The sequence below is a fragment of the Macaca nemestrina genome, chromosome 10 (assembly GCF_043159975.1).
Source record: "Macaca nemestrina isolate mMacNem1 chromosome 10, mMacNem.hap1, whole genome shotgun sequence".
Classification (NCBI taxonomy): Eukaryota; Metazoa; Chordata; class Mammalia; order Primates; family Cercopithecidae; genus Macaca; species Macaca nemestrina.
The window spans coordinates 16,291,341-16,308,816 of record NC_092134.1 but is presented as its reverse complement, the minus strand read 5'-3'; the positions used below and the strand labels follow the sequence as shown (position 1 = coordinate 16,308,816).

The 17,476-nt window shown below is 41.0% G+C and overlaps 1 protein-coding gene across 5 annotated transcripts in view; it reads left to right on the top strand.

Annotated features, from left to right (window-relative positions):
* The window catches only part of LOC105495172 (F-box and WD repeat domain containing 8), a 115,026-nt gene that overhangs the window by 3,262 nt on the left and 94,288 nt on the right, over positions 1 to 17,476 (top strand). For 4 of the 5 annotated variants that reach the window (XR_011608789.1, XR_011608788.1, XM_011764445.3 and 1 more), the window contains exon 2: positions 8,403 to 8,507. Coding sequence is in view for 3 of the 5 variants with exons in the window: in XM_011764445.3 (XP_011762747.2) it covers positions 8,403 to 8,507 (105 nt within the window). In the remaining 2 variants the exon portion in view is untranslated. Of the gene's footprint in view, positions 1 to 6,215; positions 6,261 to 8,402; positions 8,508 to 17,476 lie in introns of those variants that run through there. The other variant, XM_011764457.3, reaches the window with a different exon arrangement.

Sequence of the window (17,476 nt, the reverse complement as noted above, 5' to 3'; positions counted from 1 at the left end):
TTTTAAAGGTGCCCTTTAGTACCTATCTTGTGAAGAGGTCATGAAATAGGCATGGAACTTAGCACCAAACCTGGAGTACCGTAAGGGCCCAATAAATGTAAGCTGGTGCCATTTTCATCAGTACTCAGAGTTTGCTATGCTATTTTACTTCCTCTTTGCTGAAACTTATCACCGATGAGCCCTTAACTTCCGCCTCTTGTGAATCCCTGGAGGGCAGGATCTGTTGCCTTACTATTCTACCTCCACCTGCCGTACTAGTACAGTAGGGGCCCTATCTACATTTGTTGAGTTGAAATAATGTGGGCAAAATCACTGCTTCTGACAGCAACTTTATAAAGGCTCTATTGTTGTTAGAACCCTTGAACATTCAAAGCATTCTTCTAGGTTAAGATACGGAGTTTTAAGTCTGCTGAAAGTTTTAATACTGCTGGCCAATATTTAGCACTCACTATGTCAATATTTAACCTGTCAGATCCTGCATCTATGTTGCCAACAAGATAGATTTAATGGCTTAACCTTCTTCTGTTTTTAAGTTAAACACAAATAAGGAAGCTCCCTAATGTGAACACTTTTCTTCTGGCTAACATTCCGTGAGACAGCAAACCAAACCAAATGTGTACTCATGAATTGACTTACCTGGAATAACTTCCTTTCCTCTTTCCTGTTCTTTGCCTACCTTTTAAAGCTCAGCTTGAGTTCTGTCTCCTGTGTTAATTCTTCCCTGATTTCTCCAATCCAAATTTCTCCCTTTCCCCCAACTAAAAAGTTTTTATCCTCAGTGCCGTTCATTTTTTCATGTTATTCACGAATTAGCAGGCCTCTACTTACGAACCTTTTGAAATGATGCCTGTGTATACTAGAACAACTTGTGACTTACATCTGGTCTTTGTTGGAAGGGTCTGCTGCTTGAAGCAGCTTGGGTTTCATTCATTAATCCCATAAATATTTATTAAGTGTCTTCTTAGGACCAGCCACTGTTGCAGGCACTGAAAATATAGCATCGAACAAGAAGGAAAAAAACCTGTGCCCTTGTATAACTTACATGCTGGGGAAGAGGGAGTTAGACAATGGACAAATAATTGTCAGTAATAAAAGTTCTGGAGAAAAAATAAGCAGACGGATAGAGTGTATCTGCCAGGAGAGGGGCTATAATTTTAAATAGTGCCATCCAACAGGGTCTTTCTGGGAAGGTCACGTTTCATGGAGAACCTACAGGAGGTGAGGACTGAACATACAGAGATCTGGGGGAGGGGATTCTAGGCCAAGACGGGCAAGTGCAAAGGTTCTGTGGTGGCTGGGACCCATACTTAGTTGAATGCTCTGTTGCCTTGATCATTTTCAATGATCTTAATCATTTTTTACCAACGGGCCCCACAAATTCTATAGCCAGTCCTGATGGTGGGAATGTGCCTGCAGTGTTTGAGCCCCCTGTATGTGAACATCTTTACTCTTCACAAAACCACACCCACTGTGGTACCCCTCTGGGACCTGAAACTTCTCCTCTTCCTGTCTTCTCTCCTCGTCATGTCCTAAAGCTCAGATCCCCGTTTGGATTAAAAGGGGGCTCAAAGCAGAGGCCCAGCCCATTTTGCTTCACACCACCCTCCTTCACCACCACAGCCAGCCTCCTGGGATTTCCCCCAGCACTTGCCCTTCTTTAGGTTAGCGTCTTCTACCTTCTTCCCTTGCTAGAGTCCCCAGGGGAGTGAGAATGTGTCTTGAAGCTGGAAAGCCTATTCTCGTAAAAAAAGGATAAATCAAATTCCGTGGACATTTATTGTGCATCTACTGTGTGCAAGGCACTGAGCTAGATTCTGTAGTATTATAGTTCACTTATATCACCCGCACATACGATCAACAACTATTTATTGAATCCCTTTTGCTCTTCCTCATAGCTAGGCACGGGGATTAGGTTAAATGTTAAGAGATAAATTGTTTTTTTGTGGACTGCTTGGGAGCTTAGCCGCTCTTTATAGCATAGTTTGGAGAAATGATTTCCAACTTCTATAGAGTTGGCTTACTAATGAACTTTGGAGTGCCTTAGGGGACGATCTGTATTGCCTGTTGTAGTCTCCTGTATTTATTTCATTTTACATGACAATGACTACCTCTATAAAAGATTTTAGCTCTTTGAGTGTAGACTATTTCTTATATACTTGCTGACAGCACCTCGCTCACCCTAGCACCTGGTGTGGCCCTGAATTTAGATAGTATTTTGAACATAAGTTATCTTACTTGAAAAATGTGGGCCGGGCGCGGCGGTTCAAGCCTGTAATCCCAACACTTTGGGAGGCTGAGATGGGTGGATCACGAGGTCAGGAGATCGAGACCATCCTGGCTAACACGGTGAAACCCCGTCTCTACTGAAAAATACAAAAAAAAGACAAAACAAAAAACTAGCGGGGCGAGGTGGCGGGCGCCTGTAGTCCCAGCTACTCGGGAGGCTGAGGCAGGAGAATGGCATAAACCCGGGAGGCGGAGCTTGCAGTGAGTTGAGATCCGGCCACTGCACTCCAGCCTGGGCGACAGAGCGAGACTCCATCTCAAAAAAAAAAAAAAAAAAAAAAAAGTGTTGCTTTTCTGCATCTGTGAAAATATCATGTGCTCACTGTAGAAATATTTAGGAAATTAAGAAGAATAGAACAAAATAAAAATCTTTACTGATATCATTGCTTAGAGGCTACCATTGTTAACATTTTGGTGTATTTCTGACATTTTTTTTTTTTTTTTTGGAGACAGGATTTCTCTCTTTTGCCTAGGCTGGAGTGCAGTGGTGTGATCATGGCTCGGTAGCCTCGACCTTCCAAACTCAAGCCATCCTCCCACCTCAGCCTCCTAAGTAGCTGGGACTACAGGTGCACGCCACCACACCTGGCTAATTTATTTCTTTTTTCTAGAGACGATGTCTCACTATGTTACCTGGGCTGGTCTTGAACTCCTGGCCCCTAATGAGCTGTCCATCTCAGTCGCCCAGTATTGGGATTGCAGATGTGAGCCACTGTGCCTGGTCTATTTCTGACTTTTTTTCTTTTTGTATATAAGAATATATATTTTGAGACAAATTGTGGATTATAAATGGATGCTTGTTTATCTTGACTGCCTTTCAGACCTTCCCCTCCCCCCCGCCCCCACCAGCCAACCAGCTTTTTCCGTCTCAAAGAAGACACAGGTGAAACTGAAACTCATCTATTTCTTCTGATTGAGATTGTGTGGGTCTACTCCGCTCAGCTTTTGCAGTATGTGGAAAGTTGAGATAAACGCCTGTAGAAAACAGTCTCCTTTCAGTCATAGATTTAGTAAAAATGTTATTACAAATCTCTTCTTTGAACTCAAGGTGCTTTTCTCAGTTTCTTAAACCACCACCCAGAGAGATCTTTCATGTTCTTTTTGCCCTGGAGATGTACATTGAGAACAAAAACCTTAAGTCAGTTTCTTCACTTTTTACTGCTTTGGCTTTTAGTAATTATCCCTTCTTCTATTAAACAAGAGAAGACAGATTAAATTTCTAACAGTAAGGCACAAAACCAATCCATTTACAGAATTAGTCTTACATTAGCACATAAGAATACAAATCAGCCTCCCTGGGGATGGATCTCTTTGCAATTTCTCTCAGTGTTTTTGGAGTAAGTCCAGTAGACTTTGGGGAAATCTAGTATTCACTGACTTTAAATTAACCAAGTAATATGACCCATTTGTGTGTGTGTGAGTGTTGTGTGTGTGTGTGTGTTCCTTGACTAGGAGAGAGGGGATGGATAGATTTTTATATCTGCCTATGATGTGGGGTTGTGTTCTCAACTTTTAGTGTGCATGATGATCACCTGAGAAAGAGATGCTTAAGCCGGGTATGGTGATTCACGCCTGTAATCCCAGCACTCTGGGATGCCAAGGCAGGTGGAGGCTGAGAGTTCGAGACCAGCCTGGCCAACATGACAAAACCCTGTTTCTACTAAAAAATACAAAAATTAGCTAGATGTGATGATGTGTGCCTGTAATCTCAGCTACTTGGGAGGCTGAGGCATGAGAATCACTTGAACCTGGGAGGCAGAGGTTTCATTGAGCCAGGATCGTGCCACTGCACTCCAGACTGGGCGACAGAGCAAGACTCCATCTCAAAAGAAAAAGAGGTGCTTGAGCCCTAAATCTGGAAATTCGGGGCAGTAGGTCTGGGTAGGGCCCTTGGCATTTTTTTTTTTTTTTAGTTCCACAGGTGATTTTGATGTGTAATACAGGACAAAAGTCCCCAATAGTGGTAGAGAGTCGATATCTGGGACATTGTCAAAGAATTAAAAAACAAGGTTGTATGTTATCAGATTCTTTTCCTGAACATTGAAGGAATACTAATATTTTGAATTTATTGGTCTCCTATAGAATAAATTTGGCCATTCTCAGGAATTGCTAGGAGCTATTCAACTACTGCAAAATTATTTTCTCCAGATATTGTAGCCATGTTGATACTTGTATAGTTTGACCAGATTTCCCTATTTTAATATTTCCAATGTCTTTAATTCCTTTTCCTTCCTTTTTCTTTGTTTCTGAAATGCCAAGTTGTCCATTTTCATGTTTTTAATTCAGTGTAGAGTTGGGTTAATATGGCCCATAACCTTTTGGATGGCTATGTGCTTTGCAGTAGTCTAGGTGGAAGACTGATAGCATCTTTTATTTTTTTAATTTTTAATTGACACATTATAATTGTACATATTTATGGGGCACAGTGTGATACATGTATACAATGTATATTGACCAAATCAGGGTAATTAACATATCCATCACCTAAAACATTTATTATTTGCATTGTAAACATTCAAAATCTGCTCTTCTAGCTATTTGAAAATATACAATAAATTGTTGTGAATTATAGTCAACCTGTAGTGCTACAGAGAACCAGAACTTCCTGTCTAGCTGCACTTTTTATCCGTTAACCAACCTCTGGCTGATAGTGTCTTTCAGATAACAAGGTATTTCTCTGCACACTAGTAGCAAGTAGTGTTTTTGACCTACATTTATGAACTGTGGGAAGTAACCAATCAGAGTGCCTAAGACATTCTGCCACCGCAACAGTAGTAGGATTTACATGGTTACTAGACCACAGCTTTTGTTGTCCAGGATGTGGCTTCACATCCTTGTCACATCATGCACACTTATAAAAGAGGTGTGTTTTCAACCACAGGGCCAGATATGCTCACAACTCTGTCTCTTGTAAGGTGTTTCCCAAATGATATTTCCAATAATAACAAACTGAAGTTGATGAATCAGTTACTAAACCTTGAATTTACTCTGGTTTGTTGGTTGGCTGGTGGAGTGATGTCACTCATTTATCTGCATTCTGGTATCCTCCTCAAGGAGGGGAGAGGAAGTAGCTTACCTAGATTAATGTCTCTGGAGGTGTGCGTAAGAACCCTTGGGAATATGTTGAACACAGGACTATCATGGGTCGTGTCTATCGCTTTGGTAAAAAAAAAAAAAAAAAAAGATTGAACTTTTCAAAAAATAGATTCTGAAATGGAGATTTGCATGTAGGTGCTTTAGTGGATTTTCCTTTCGGAGAGATCCTGAACTGAGCAAGGGGGCCAGGCCTTTGTACCCAGCCATGGACTAGTCATTGGATACAGGCTGCCTTAGCGGAGATGGGAGGGGATGCAACTTGGGTGAGGCAGCTTGTTTGACCAGTGCCTGTGAAGGGACTCAGCTGTCAGTCAACAGCAGGCAACATTTTCATCTAGGGGAATGAGTGGGACCGAAGCAGGATCTGAGTGACCCACTGCAGTATGGATGATAGGGACCATTAATAGAATGTCATGCCAGAATTAGTCTTTAAGTGTGCAGCATGAAACTTGAGCATTTGGTCTCCTCACCTTGGGGGGGGTCTACATATTTCTTGAGATGTGGACCTTCCTTTAGTGTATTGGTTTCTTTTTTTTCCCTACCATTTTCCAGTGGTTAGCCACACGGAAGGTCATCTACATGAAAGTCTGGGACTTTTATTTCTTTTGGAGTTTAGATAATAATTCTGACAGCACGGTGATTTTTTAAAGTTTGGCTGTGTAACGTCATTTACAAAATTACAGTTCAATGCTTTGAAACAGTGGTTGCCCTTCGGAACTTGTAAATGATCAAGAACCATCATAATGCATGCATTAACAGTGAGACCAGCATGGGGTCTCATTTTTATTCTTAATAGCATACCTGTTTCATAGAGTGCTTTTACCTGTTTTACAGATGAGAAAGCACAGATGCACTTAACCTGGTTGCTTGTTGGTAAGGTGAGCGAACACATGTATCAGTTTGAATCTCTGCTCTGAACCTCCATGCTGGGTTGCATTCCAGAGATTATGCTGGTTGGGATCAAGGATGCTGGTGGCAGGGCTAGGGTGATGCCAAGATACAGGCATTATCTTCCGTGATGAGGATGGAGGCTAGGCCAACAGAGTAGGCAAAAGATGGAAGGCTCCTGTTACCAGAGGTGTGACTTTTCTGTACCAGAATAGCTAAAAACAAAGATAAGGGTGTCCTTTGTCTCGTCAGAGTAGTGTCAAGTCCAGAAACCAGTTCCTAGTGAGTCTTAAATGGGACCAATTGAAGAAAGCGATGCCTGGCAAGTCTCTAACAGTGAAAGGCTAAATGAGACTTCAGTTTCAATGAACGTAGGCTTTTCCTTGCCTTTGTTCGGGTTGTAGGAGGATAAGGAACATTTTTCTCTTGTTTCTTTACCAAGTAGGTAAAGAAGGCCTCTCCACAAGGTCAAAATAATCCAAAAAAGAAAGCAGGAGGAAGACCATGATTACAAATGAAAGTTTCATCTCGAGTGTAGCTTTCCTTGGCAAGCAGTGACTCCCTCCAGTGTTGATTTGAGGAGTCTCAAGTTGTATCTGGGCCGAGAGAGAAAGTGATGCCTCCTTTTCTTGATGAGTAAAGCCAGTTAGTTGTGGGAGGGGACGGAGCCTGACATTAAACCAATGACTTTCCATTATTTTTTTAGGCAAGCACCCCTGAGCCTTCTAATTACACTTGCAGATTTGTTTTCCCTTTTTTTTTTTTTTTTCTGTATGGCCAAAATTCCTCTCTTGATTTAACATTCTGTTCCTTCTCTTTGCCCACAGAGAGCTGTCAACTCTTACTCTTTTTTTCCTCCAGAGATCCCTTTTGGCCTTCATCCTTTGCGCTAGTTTTGCAGTTAAATACTGCATTTCCTCTTTATGCTCTGCGCTGCCTTTTAGCCCCGAGATTCCTAGATGAACAGAAACTTCATTCCAGAAAAATCTTTACCCTAAGTCTTGGTAGGGTCTAAATCAGTGCTTAGACTCCCTTAAAAAACACTGAGGTGATTTTTTGTTTGTTTGCTTTGAGACAGCAGCCTTGCAATATGTAAGACCTCTGCATTTGACTAGTGAATTAACAATTCGCTTGTAAGCAGTAAGTCACTGATGTCAGCCAAAGCTTATTAGAAATGGATTTTATTAAGCGAATGCTATTGGGACACAGAGTGCAGCTTTTCCTAGCTTTGCAGAAGCCCATACCAAAGTGAGCTTTGGCAGGTGGATTGGGAACAGGCAGAGGGGTACATACGTACGCTTGGCTTTTTTTCTGTTTTACACTCATATTGCTTTGTGCTACCAGGATCGTCATGACAGCCTTATCTCTCAAATAAAGCCCGTTACCTCATCTCTAATTGCTTATCCAAAGGCAGTCGAGCTCTGATTTCTTTGCATTAATAAATGACACCGAAGAAGAACTGCTTTGTTTGCACTGGCCTGCTCAGGTTAACCAGTGTAAGCCCCTGAGAGCATTAGGAAACCTTGCACTTCTCCAGTGGCCAAGGAGAGGTGGCGTTCACCTCCATCAAGAGCAGTGTCTGCTTGTTTACTTTTTGCTCGTGTTTATAGCCCTATTCTTTTCCCAGTGAAAACCCCTTAGTGACCTAAAGCAGCTTTTCTCTAGCTGTGTGTGCTCACTCCCTTCCTAGTTGGGAGGAGTGGTGGTTGTCCTGGGAGGAGGGGTGGCCTCCCTGATTTCAAGGCTCACTTTCTTGGCCGCCTGCTGCTCACCTTTCCTTAGAGGTCAGGAGGCTTTCCACAGACCTTGGCACTGATTCCTGTGCCATACACCAGGCTGGAAGATAGCACCCCTGCTGCTTTGTGAAGCACCATGGGAAATGGTCACATGGGTTTCCTAAGTGAATATGAGGAGTGGAGGCGTAGAGGGCTCAGAGAATGGAGGATGGCTGGCAGGTTCTGAAATAGTTCCATGACTGCCTCGTGAAACAGTACGGATGCCTCCCTCCTGGGAAACAGCCTCATCTATCTTATTACCACCTAAGAATATCTCTGGTCATTTAAAGGGCCTGTAAATTTGAGTTATTACCATATCTAAGAATTGTAAACTTACTTCCTTTTTTTTTCCCTCAGAATGAAATGAATGATGTGCCTTTCTTTGATATCCAACTGCCTTATGAATTGGCAATCAATATATTTCAGTATCTGGACAGGAAAGAACTAGGAAGATGTGCACAGGTAAGCTGTCGCCAACAGATGTTCAAGATTTTCCTAAATGTGTGATTAAAGTATAGGACTCTCCTAGGTAATAGAAATTTACTCACAGAATTATAAACTTTGCAGAATTAATGACTTGGATGGCAAGTTTACTTGAAGGAAAGCCACCTTGACCTTAAAGGATTATGTTCCACATCACCACTCGGTGTGTGTCTTTCTGTGGCCCAAGAGCTCTTTTCTCCCTGAGTCTGAGTTATGGCTGACCTGTGGCAGTGTGCTTGTGGCCGACAACTTGGTGCTCAGCCTTTATTGAGCTTGTCTGTGCTATTAATGTACTCACAGTTTTTAATGCAAAGATGTGAGCCCTTGGTTAAATTGAGCCAGTTGTTAGGTTGGTAGCTGAGGGGTCAGCCCGGGGACAGAACATGTTTTAGGTGAAGTCATGTCTTAGGTGTATAGTCCAAAGTACCCTTTAAACGTTAGTAACTCACTCAGTGAGGTGCAAGGCGGGTGAGAACTGAGACCCACCAAGGGAATTGCAAATCAGTGTCACCCGTCTCACGCTTACTCTGGGGCATATGCCTGTGGAGTGGAATGGTGGGAGATATCGTTTAGGCCAAACTGCATTGTGTTTAGGAATCATGGGGGAATCTTGATAAAATGCAGATTCAGATTCAGGAGATTTGGTGGTGGGGCCTGATAGTCTACTTTCTTTTTTTTTTTGAGACGGAGTTTTGCTCTGTCGCCCAGGCTGGAGTGCAGTGGGACGATCTTGGCTCCCTGCAACCTCTGCCTCCCGGGCCTAAGCAGTTTTCCTGCCTCAGCCTCCCGAGTAGCTGGGACTACAGGCACGTGCTGCCATGCCCAGCTGATTTTTGTATTTTTAGTAGAGATGGGGTTTCACTGGCCAGGCTGATTTCAAATTCCTGATCTCAGGTGATCTGCTGCCTTGGCCTCTCAAAGTGCTGGAATTACAGGCATGAACCACTGCCGGCCCCATTGAGTCTACTTTCTAAGCAGGGGATGCCAGTGTGGCTTTGGCCACACTTTGAAAGAGGCAAAGGTTTATGCCATTAAAATTGTTCTCTCGTTCTCGTCTTTTTGGCCAAGAGTGTGTGATTGATTTTTCTTTTCTTTTTTTGAGGCAGAGTCTTGCTCTGTCACCCAGGCTGGAGTGCAGTGGCATGATCTTGTCTTCCTGCAACCTCTGCCTCCTGGGTTCAAGCTATTCTCTTGCCTCAGCCACCCAAGTCGCTGGGATTACAGGTGCATGCCACCACACGCAGCTAATTTTGTATTTTTAGTAGAGTCAGGATTTTTGTCATATTGGCCAGGCTGGTCTCAAACTCCTGACCCCAAGTAATCCACCCACCTCAGCCTCCCAAAGTGCTGGGATTATAGGCATGAGCCACTGCGCCTGGCCTGATTTTTCTTTTTTAAAAATTTCGTTTTATTTTTTTAAATGGACAAATAAAGTTATATATATTTATCAGGTATAACATGATTTTTGAAATATCTATGCATTGTGGAATGGCTCAGTTGAGGTAACTAACATGTATTACCTCACATACTTACTTTCTGTGGTGAGAACACTTAAAATCTATTCTCTTAGTGATTTTCAAGTATACATCATTAACTAAAGTCACTATACTGTACAGTAGAGCTCTGAACTTATTTCTCCCATCTAACTGAAATTTTGTATCCTTTGACATCTTTCCAGTGTCCCATCCTGCCCCGCCAGCCACTGGTAACCACCATTCTACTCTCTACTTCTATGAGCTTAGCTTTTTTAGATTCTGCGTTTAAGTGAGATCATGCAATATTTGTCTTTCTGTGGCTGGCTTATTTCACTTAACATAATGCCCTCTAGGTTCACCTACTATGTTGTTGTAAATGACATGATTTCCTTCTTTTTTTTTTTTTAAAGGCTGAACAGTATTCCATTGTGTATACATACCACATTATCTGTCATTTATCTGTTGATTCTGTATCTTGGCTGTTGTGAATAATGCTGCAGTGAGTCTGGGAGTACAGAGATCACTTTGACATACTGATTTCACTTCTTTGGATGTATACCCAGCAACCAGAATTGCTGAATCATATGGTAGTTTTATTTTTAATATTCTAAGGAACCTCTATTTCCTTAATGGCTGTGCTAATTTCCATTCCCACTAACAGTGTGCAAGGGTTCCCTTCTCTCCATGTCTTTGCCAGCACTTGTTTTGTCTTTTTGGTAATAGCCATTCTGACAGGTGTAGTTTTAATTTGCATTTCTCTGATGATTAGTACTGTTGAGCATTTTTAAATATACCTATTGGCCATTTGTATGTCGTCTTTTGAGAAATGTCTATTCAGGTCCTTTGTTCATTTTTAAATTGGGTTTTTTGTCTTCTTTCTGTTGAGTTATTTGAGTTCCTTATGTAATATTTTGGATATTAACTGCTTATCAGATACATGGTTTGGAAATATTTTTTCTCATTTTGTAGGTTGTCTCTGTACTCTGTTGATTGTTTCCTTTGCTGTGCAAAAGTTTTTAGTTTGATGTAATCCCATTTGTCTGTTTTTGTTGCCTGTTCTTTTGGGGTCATATCCAAAAAATCATTACCTATAACCAGTGTCATGGAGTTTTCCCCTAAGTTTCTTTCTCATAGTTTTACAGTTTCAACTCTTATGTTTAAGATTTTAATCCATTTTGAGTTTATTTATTTATTTTTTATTGAGACAGAGTCTCACTCTATTGCCCAGGCTGGCATGCAGTGGTGCGATTGTAGCTCACTGTAGCCTCAAACTTTTGGGCTCACATGATTCTCCCACCTGAACCTCCAGAGTAGCTGGGACTATGGGCTCACGCCAACATGCCCAGCTAACTTTTAAATTTTTTGTAAGGACAGGGTCTTGCTTTGTTGCCCAGGCTAGTCTTGAAATCCTGGCTTCAAGTGAGAGTTAACTTCTTTATAATAGTGTGAGATGAGGATCTAACTTCATTCTTCTGTATGTGGATATCCAGTTTTCACAACACCATTTATTGAAGAGACTTTTTTCCCCATTGTGTGTTCTTAGTGCCTTCGTTGAAAATCAGTTGACTGTAAATGCACAGACTTATTTTTGGACTGTCAATTCTGTTCTACTGGTCTATGTATCTGTTTTTATGCCAGTGCCATGCTGTTTATATTGCTATAGCTTTGTAGTATATTTTGAAATGAGGTATTGTGATGCCTCCAGCATTGTTCTTTTTGCTCAGGATTGCTTTGGCTATTTGCAATGTTTTGTGTTTGTATACAAATTGTATCATTGTTTTTTTCTATATCTGTGAAAAATGTCTTTGGAATTTTGATAGAGATTGCATTTCACTCACTTTGAGTAGTATGGACATTTGGATAATCATCTTCCAATCCATGAACATGGAATATTTTTCTATTTATTTGTATCTTCCCTTTTCTCCTTAGTGTTTTATAGTTTTCAGCATATTGGTCTTTAGCTTCCTTGGTTGAATTTGTTCCTAAGTATTTATTTTTGGTGTGGCTATTGTGAATGGGATTATTTTCTTGATTTCTTTTACAGATAGCTTGTTGTTAGTGTATACAAACTCTATTGATTTTTGTATCTTGATTTTGTACCCTGCAGTATCACTGAATTTGTTTATTAGTTTCTTGGTGGGGTATTTAGGGTTTCGTATGTTTATGTTTAGATTGTCTAAACAGGAACAGAATAACTTCCTCCTTTCTACTGGGATGCCTTTTATTTCTTTCTGTTGCCTAATCGCTGTGACTGGGACTTCTAGTACTATGTCGAACGGAAGTGGTGAGAGTGTGCATCCTTGTCTTATTCCTGAAGAAAAGCTTTTAACTTTTCACTGAGTATGATGTTAGCTTTGGTTTTGTCACATGTGACCTTTATTGTGTTAAAGTCCATTTCTTCTATACCTCATTTATTAAGAGTTTTTATCATGAAAGGATCTTGAATGTTCTCAGATGCTTTTTCTGCACCTAATTGAGATGATCACACCGTTTTTCTCCTTCATTCTGTTAATGCATTGTATTACGTTTATAGATTTCTGTTGATTTTTCATAAGTTAAATGGGTGTTTGATTGCTAACCATTTGGCCTTTGATGGACAACTGTATTCTCTAGGAGACACTGGAGTATCCATTCTCCATAACTGCCAGAAAATTAGTTTGTTTAGTGGTTAGCATTTTCATCCCTGGATTCTATAACACATTTTACACAGGTGTTTACAGCTTCAGGAGAAAGGGTTTGCAAAATTCACTGGTAGGAAAACTACATAAAATTCAAAGCACCACCAAGACTATGAAGTTCAGCACATGAAGGTGGTTTGAGAGTGGTGAAAACTGTAGCCAAATTTAGACTCTAGAGCTTGCTACCTCCATGGCAGTTCAGTGAAATCACACATGATACAGGACCATTTAGACAGTTTATGGTGTTCTACTCTTTCTTTTTCTTTGATAGAGTCTCACTGTCGCCAGGCTGGAGTGCAGTGGCGCGATCTCGGCTCACTGCAACCTCTGCCTCCCAGGTTCAAGTGATTCTTCTGCCTCAGCCTCCCAAGTAGCTGAGACGACAGGTGTGCCACCACGCCCGGCTAATTTTTGTATTTTTAGCGGAGACAGGGTTTCAGCATGTTGGCCAGGATGGTCTCCATCTCTTGACCTTGTGATCCACCTGCCTCGGCCTCCCGAAGTGCTGGGATTACAGGCGTGAGCCACCATGCCCAGCCGTTCTACTCTTTCTTTAATGATTAAGCATTTTGCTTAATCATTTTTCTACTTGAATATGAATTTGAAAGAATTTTCAATATTCTTGATTGTTGCAGTATTGCTTAAGTGGGGGCATTGGCAAATATTTTTTGATGCAGCGTGTGTGTCTTTAGGAAATGATGGAAATTATTTAAATGCTAAAATTCACTTAAAAAATGTGCTGAAGTGTAAACTGTGCTCAGAGCCTATCAGTCGCATTAAGCATGAGTACCTATATTGTTTTCTTTCCCCTTGGAAATTTGATTTGTTATATTCTAACTTTACACATTGGCCCTGCTCCCAAGAGTTGAAAACAAGAGTGTAGCTAAATGAGGCCAATTCCTGGATTTCAGCCTGATGCTGTTAGCCGAAGTCTTGGAACAGGGTCTAATAGCTAGCTGCTTTACACAAAGTCAGCATTAGATGATAAAATCTTCATTCTTGATAGCAAGCTGCTGTTTAAGAAATCATTTCTTTTAACATTGCTTTTTGCTCTCCTGCTTTGTAGAGAGCCATGTGGCTTTCACATCTGCTGCTGGTTTTCTCATCCAAAGAGTTTATCAGAGAAAGATAGAATCTAGTAGAAGAAGAGATCCCCTTTTGGTACAATGGGGCTGCATTACAGGGTAGATTGGTTATGCTGGTGAGATTATTCTGCAGGTGTGAACAGTTTAATTTGCAACACAGTAGTTCAATTGTCCACCAGAATTCTTCCCTCTATGGCCAGTTGGATTTGGCTCTTTTTTTTTTGTTGTTAACCCGGTTTTTAGAGCACATGTATAAGAATAGAAAATATTCTTAAACAGAACCCTGTTAGCGTACAGTGACTAAGTTGGCTGTGATCTGTGAAGTCATTATTTTTATAGAGCTCTTACATGAGAATGACCATAGAAGGTCAGTAGTTTGTAGAATTGGCTTTGTTTCATTAATCATTAAAATTAAAACCACAAAATAATTAAAATAAGTAGCATTTTCATTTGTTTCTTGGGGTGTTTTTATTTTGAAACAGGGAGGAAGTCCTTCTGTGGAATGTCCTGCTGCTTTATGATTTCATTTTAAAGAGGCTTGCATTTTTTCTCTCTCTCCATCTCTCTTTTAATCTAGGTGCCTTGGGATTTTAGTGAAATTGAGCCAGTTATGTGGAACTGGCACCATGAACTAAATGTATGCCCTTGGAGAAAACCTGTTTGCTTAGATCTTTATGCCAAATTGGTAACTGACTAACAGTAAGAAACTCTGTTACTGGGAGGCCTTTGAGATTTAATTATCCCACAAACCATGCCTGAGACTGATTTTGCTTTGACTTTGCCTTCTTTCCATATCCCCTCCTCTTTTTCTGCTTTTGGGGCTTTGTTTTGAAAACTGAACTCCCGCTACATTAGTTTGTGATCCTTGTGTACTTTTGATGCTGAGGTCTCCAGCTCCTTCCTTTCAATAGTTGTCCCTCAAGGGACTTAATATCTCTGTGGGAGTGTTTCTTGCCGAAACATCTTGAAAACAGTGTAGCTTTTAGTAAGCAAAGTTACTTGTTGGACAGTTCATTGAACAGGTTTACAATCTTGCTATTTATAATTTTATGTTCATCTTTTTTCATGCCCACAGGATTCCTGGCATTTAAAGGAGACTATTTTTTAGTGGATAACAATGACACAGTTGTTGATTTCAAAATTACAAGTTGGTTTTTAGGAGAAAAGTAAGTCTGCTGTTATATTACAACATGAATAATTCTGAGGAGTGATGGCTTTTAGGTATTTACCAACATTCATTTTTTAAACTTTAAAAATTATTATAAATTCATAGGAAGTTGCAAAAAATAGTACAGAGAGTTCCCGTGTACCCTACCCCCAGTCTCCTCCATTAGTAATATCCCACTACAGAACAGTAGCAAAATCAGAACCTGACATTGGCACAATCCACAAATCGCTATTTTATATGCACATATTTGTGAACCTATGGAACTTTACATGGATGTACATTTGCGTGACCACTGCAGTCAACATGTAGAACATTCATCACAAGAATCTCCTGTGCTACTCTTTCACAGCCTTTGACAGCGACACTGGCCTCAAGTCCTTTCCCTGACCCCTTCACCCCCAGCTCCATCTCTAACCCCTGGCAACCACTGATCTGTTCTCCAGCTCTGTAATTTTGTTTTCAGTTTTTTAATGTATATTTTAGTTCTTTGTGTTTCCTAATGTGTGATTTTAGGAATTCAGCCCCGTAAGTAATGATGTCATGCTTTTCAAGTAAAAGATAGAGAAATGTGCCTAAACAAAGCAATAAAGAAAAAGAGGGAAGCCACAGAGGTTAAAAACTTGAAATTTATAATATTGGTGAGCAAGAAGTAGGTGACAGCAAAAAAAAAAAAAAAATAAGTAATTGTAGAACTAAAGACCAGTGTATTAGATGATGGTATTTCAAGTTTCAAGGAAAATGTGATTTTATGTCCATGTAGGAGAAACTAAAATCCAGGCGCTTATAGCTAAAGATCTATAATCTTAATGAAGTCTGTGTAAGTCAGGAATCCATTGCAAGTGAGGCTGAATTGATTTTCCTGGCAGAAGTGATTCTGCAGACCTGTAGTTGCTGGCAGGGTTCCCTTAGTTCTTTACTTTCACCCTCGCCACCAGACTTGTCTATCAGGAAGTTATGTGGAAGGTTCCTTGTATGCTGGAGACCCAAGTGCCCTCAGGAGTTCCTTTTAATTCATGTGATTGTTGTGCCTGCCTTCTTTAAGCACAAATTTAGGGAAAGGCAAAATCACTCTAAAAAACAGATTGGGAGCTAGATGAAACAAGAATGGCAAATGATCATTGAGCCAAGTGGTGGGTACTTTGGAGTTCTTTATATTGTTCACTTTACTCTTGTGTGTTTGAACTTTTCCACAATTAAAAAGTTTACTAGAAAAAAAAGCATAAAGCAAAAATAATACATGTGAATAAGAAAGAGCCTACGGAAGGCAGCACATGCCAGGAGCTGAGCTGTGTCTGTGACCTTTGAGAATAAAAGCAATCTAATTTTTTTTTTAAAGTTGGACTTTTTATCTCATTCAGTTATTTATATAGAGCTGACTATGTATGTGTGAGGTACTGTTCTATATAGTGAAGACAGCTGAGAATAAAACATAAAAAACCTGCTTCTCAGAGAGCTTCCATTGTATACAATAAAGACATGATTAAATAGAGTTATCAGATGGCAGTGAGTGCTATGGAGAAGTACAAGACAGTAGAGGTGATATGGGGCTTGCACTTTTGAGTGGCCAGGGAAGACTTTGCAGAGAAGGTGAGCTTTGAGCAAAGACTTCAAGGAGGGGTGAAGGACACTGTGCAGATCTCTGGCAGAGTGGAATAGCAAGGGCTAAGAACTTGAGGCAGGTGCAGCTGAAGCTCATCTGAGGCAGAGTGCACCTGCTGTGTTTGAGGAACAGCAGGAAGGTCCAAGTGGGTGGCTATGGTACGCTGAATAATGGCCCCCTCCCAAATACGCTCACATCCTAATGCCTGGATCCCACGAGTATGTTACCCTTCATGATAAAAGGCTCTTTGCAGATATGATTAGGTTAAGGATCTAGAGATGGGGTGATTATCTTGGATTATCCAGGTGGGTCCAGTGCATTACAAGTCTCCTTGTAAGAGGGAGGCAGGACGTCAGGGAGGAGAGGAGATGCTGTGTTGCTGGCCTTGAAGGTGGAGGAAGGGGCCACAAGCCAAGGAATGTAGGTAGCTTGAAGCTGGAAAAGGTAAGAAAATAATTTTCTTTCTGAAGCCTCTGGAAGGAATGCAGCCCTGCCCACACCTTGCTTTTACACTTCTGGTCTCCAGAACTATAAGAGAATAAATCTGTGTTGTTTTAAGCAGCTAAGTTTGTAAGTTTGTTAGCACAGCCATAGGAAACTGATACGGGGGTGTGGTGAGCAGAAAGGAGTAAGAGGAGGAGAGGGCTCAGGATGAGAGAAGCATTTAATCTGTTAAAAGAACTCGAAGTTTTATTGTAAATGAGATGGGAAGCCTTTGGAGTGCTTTAAGCAGAGGGGTGACGAGAGCTGCCCTACATTTTAAAAGGGACCATTTGGGCTGCTGTGTGGAGAATCGGTTGTTGGGGGACAAGGACAGCAGCAGGGAGACCAGTTAGGAGGCCACTGAAGTAATCTAGAGAAGAGGATGTGGTGCTTGGGCCAGGATGGTACCAGCAGAAGTGGACAGAGTCAGGATTGCAGATGGGCTGGATGTGGGGACAG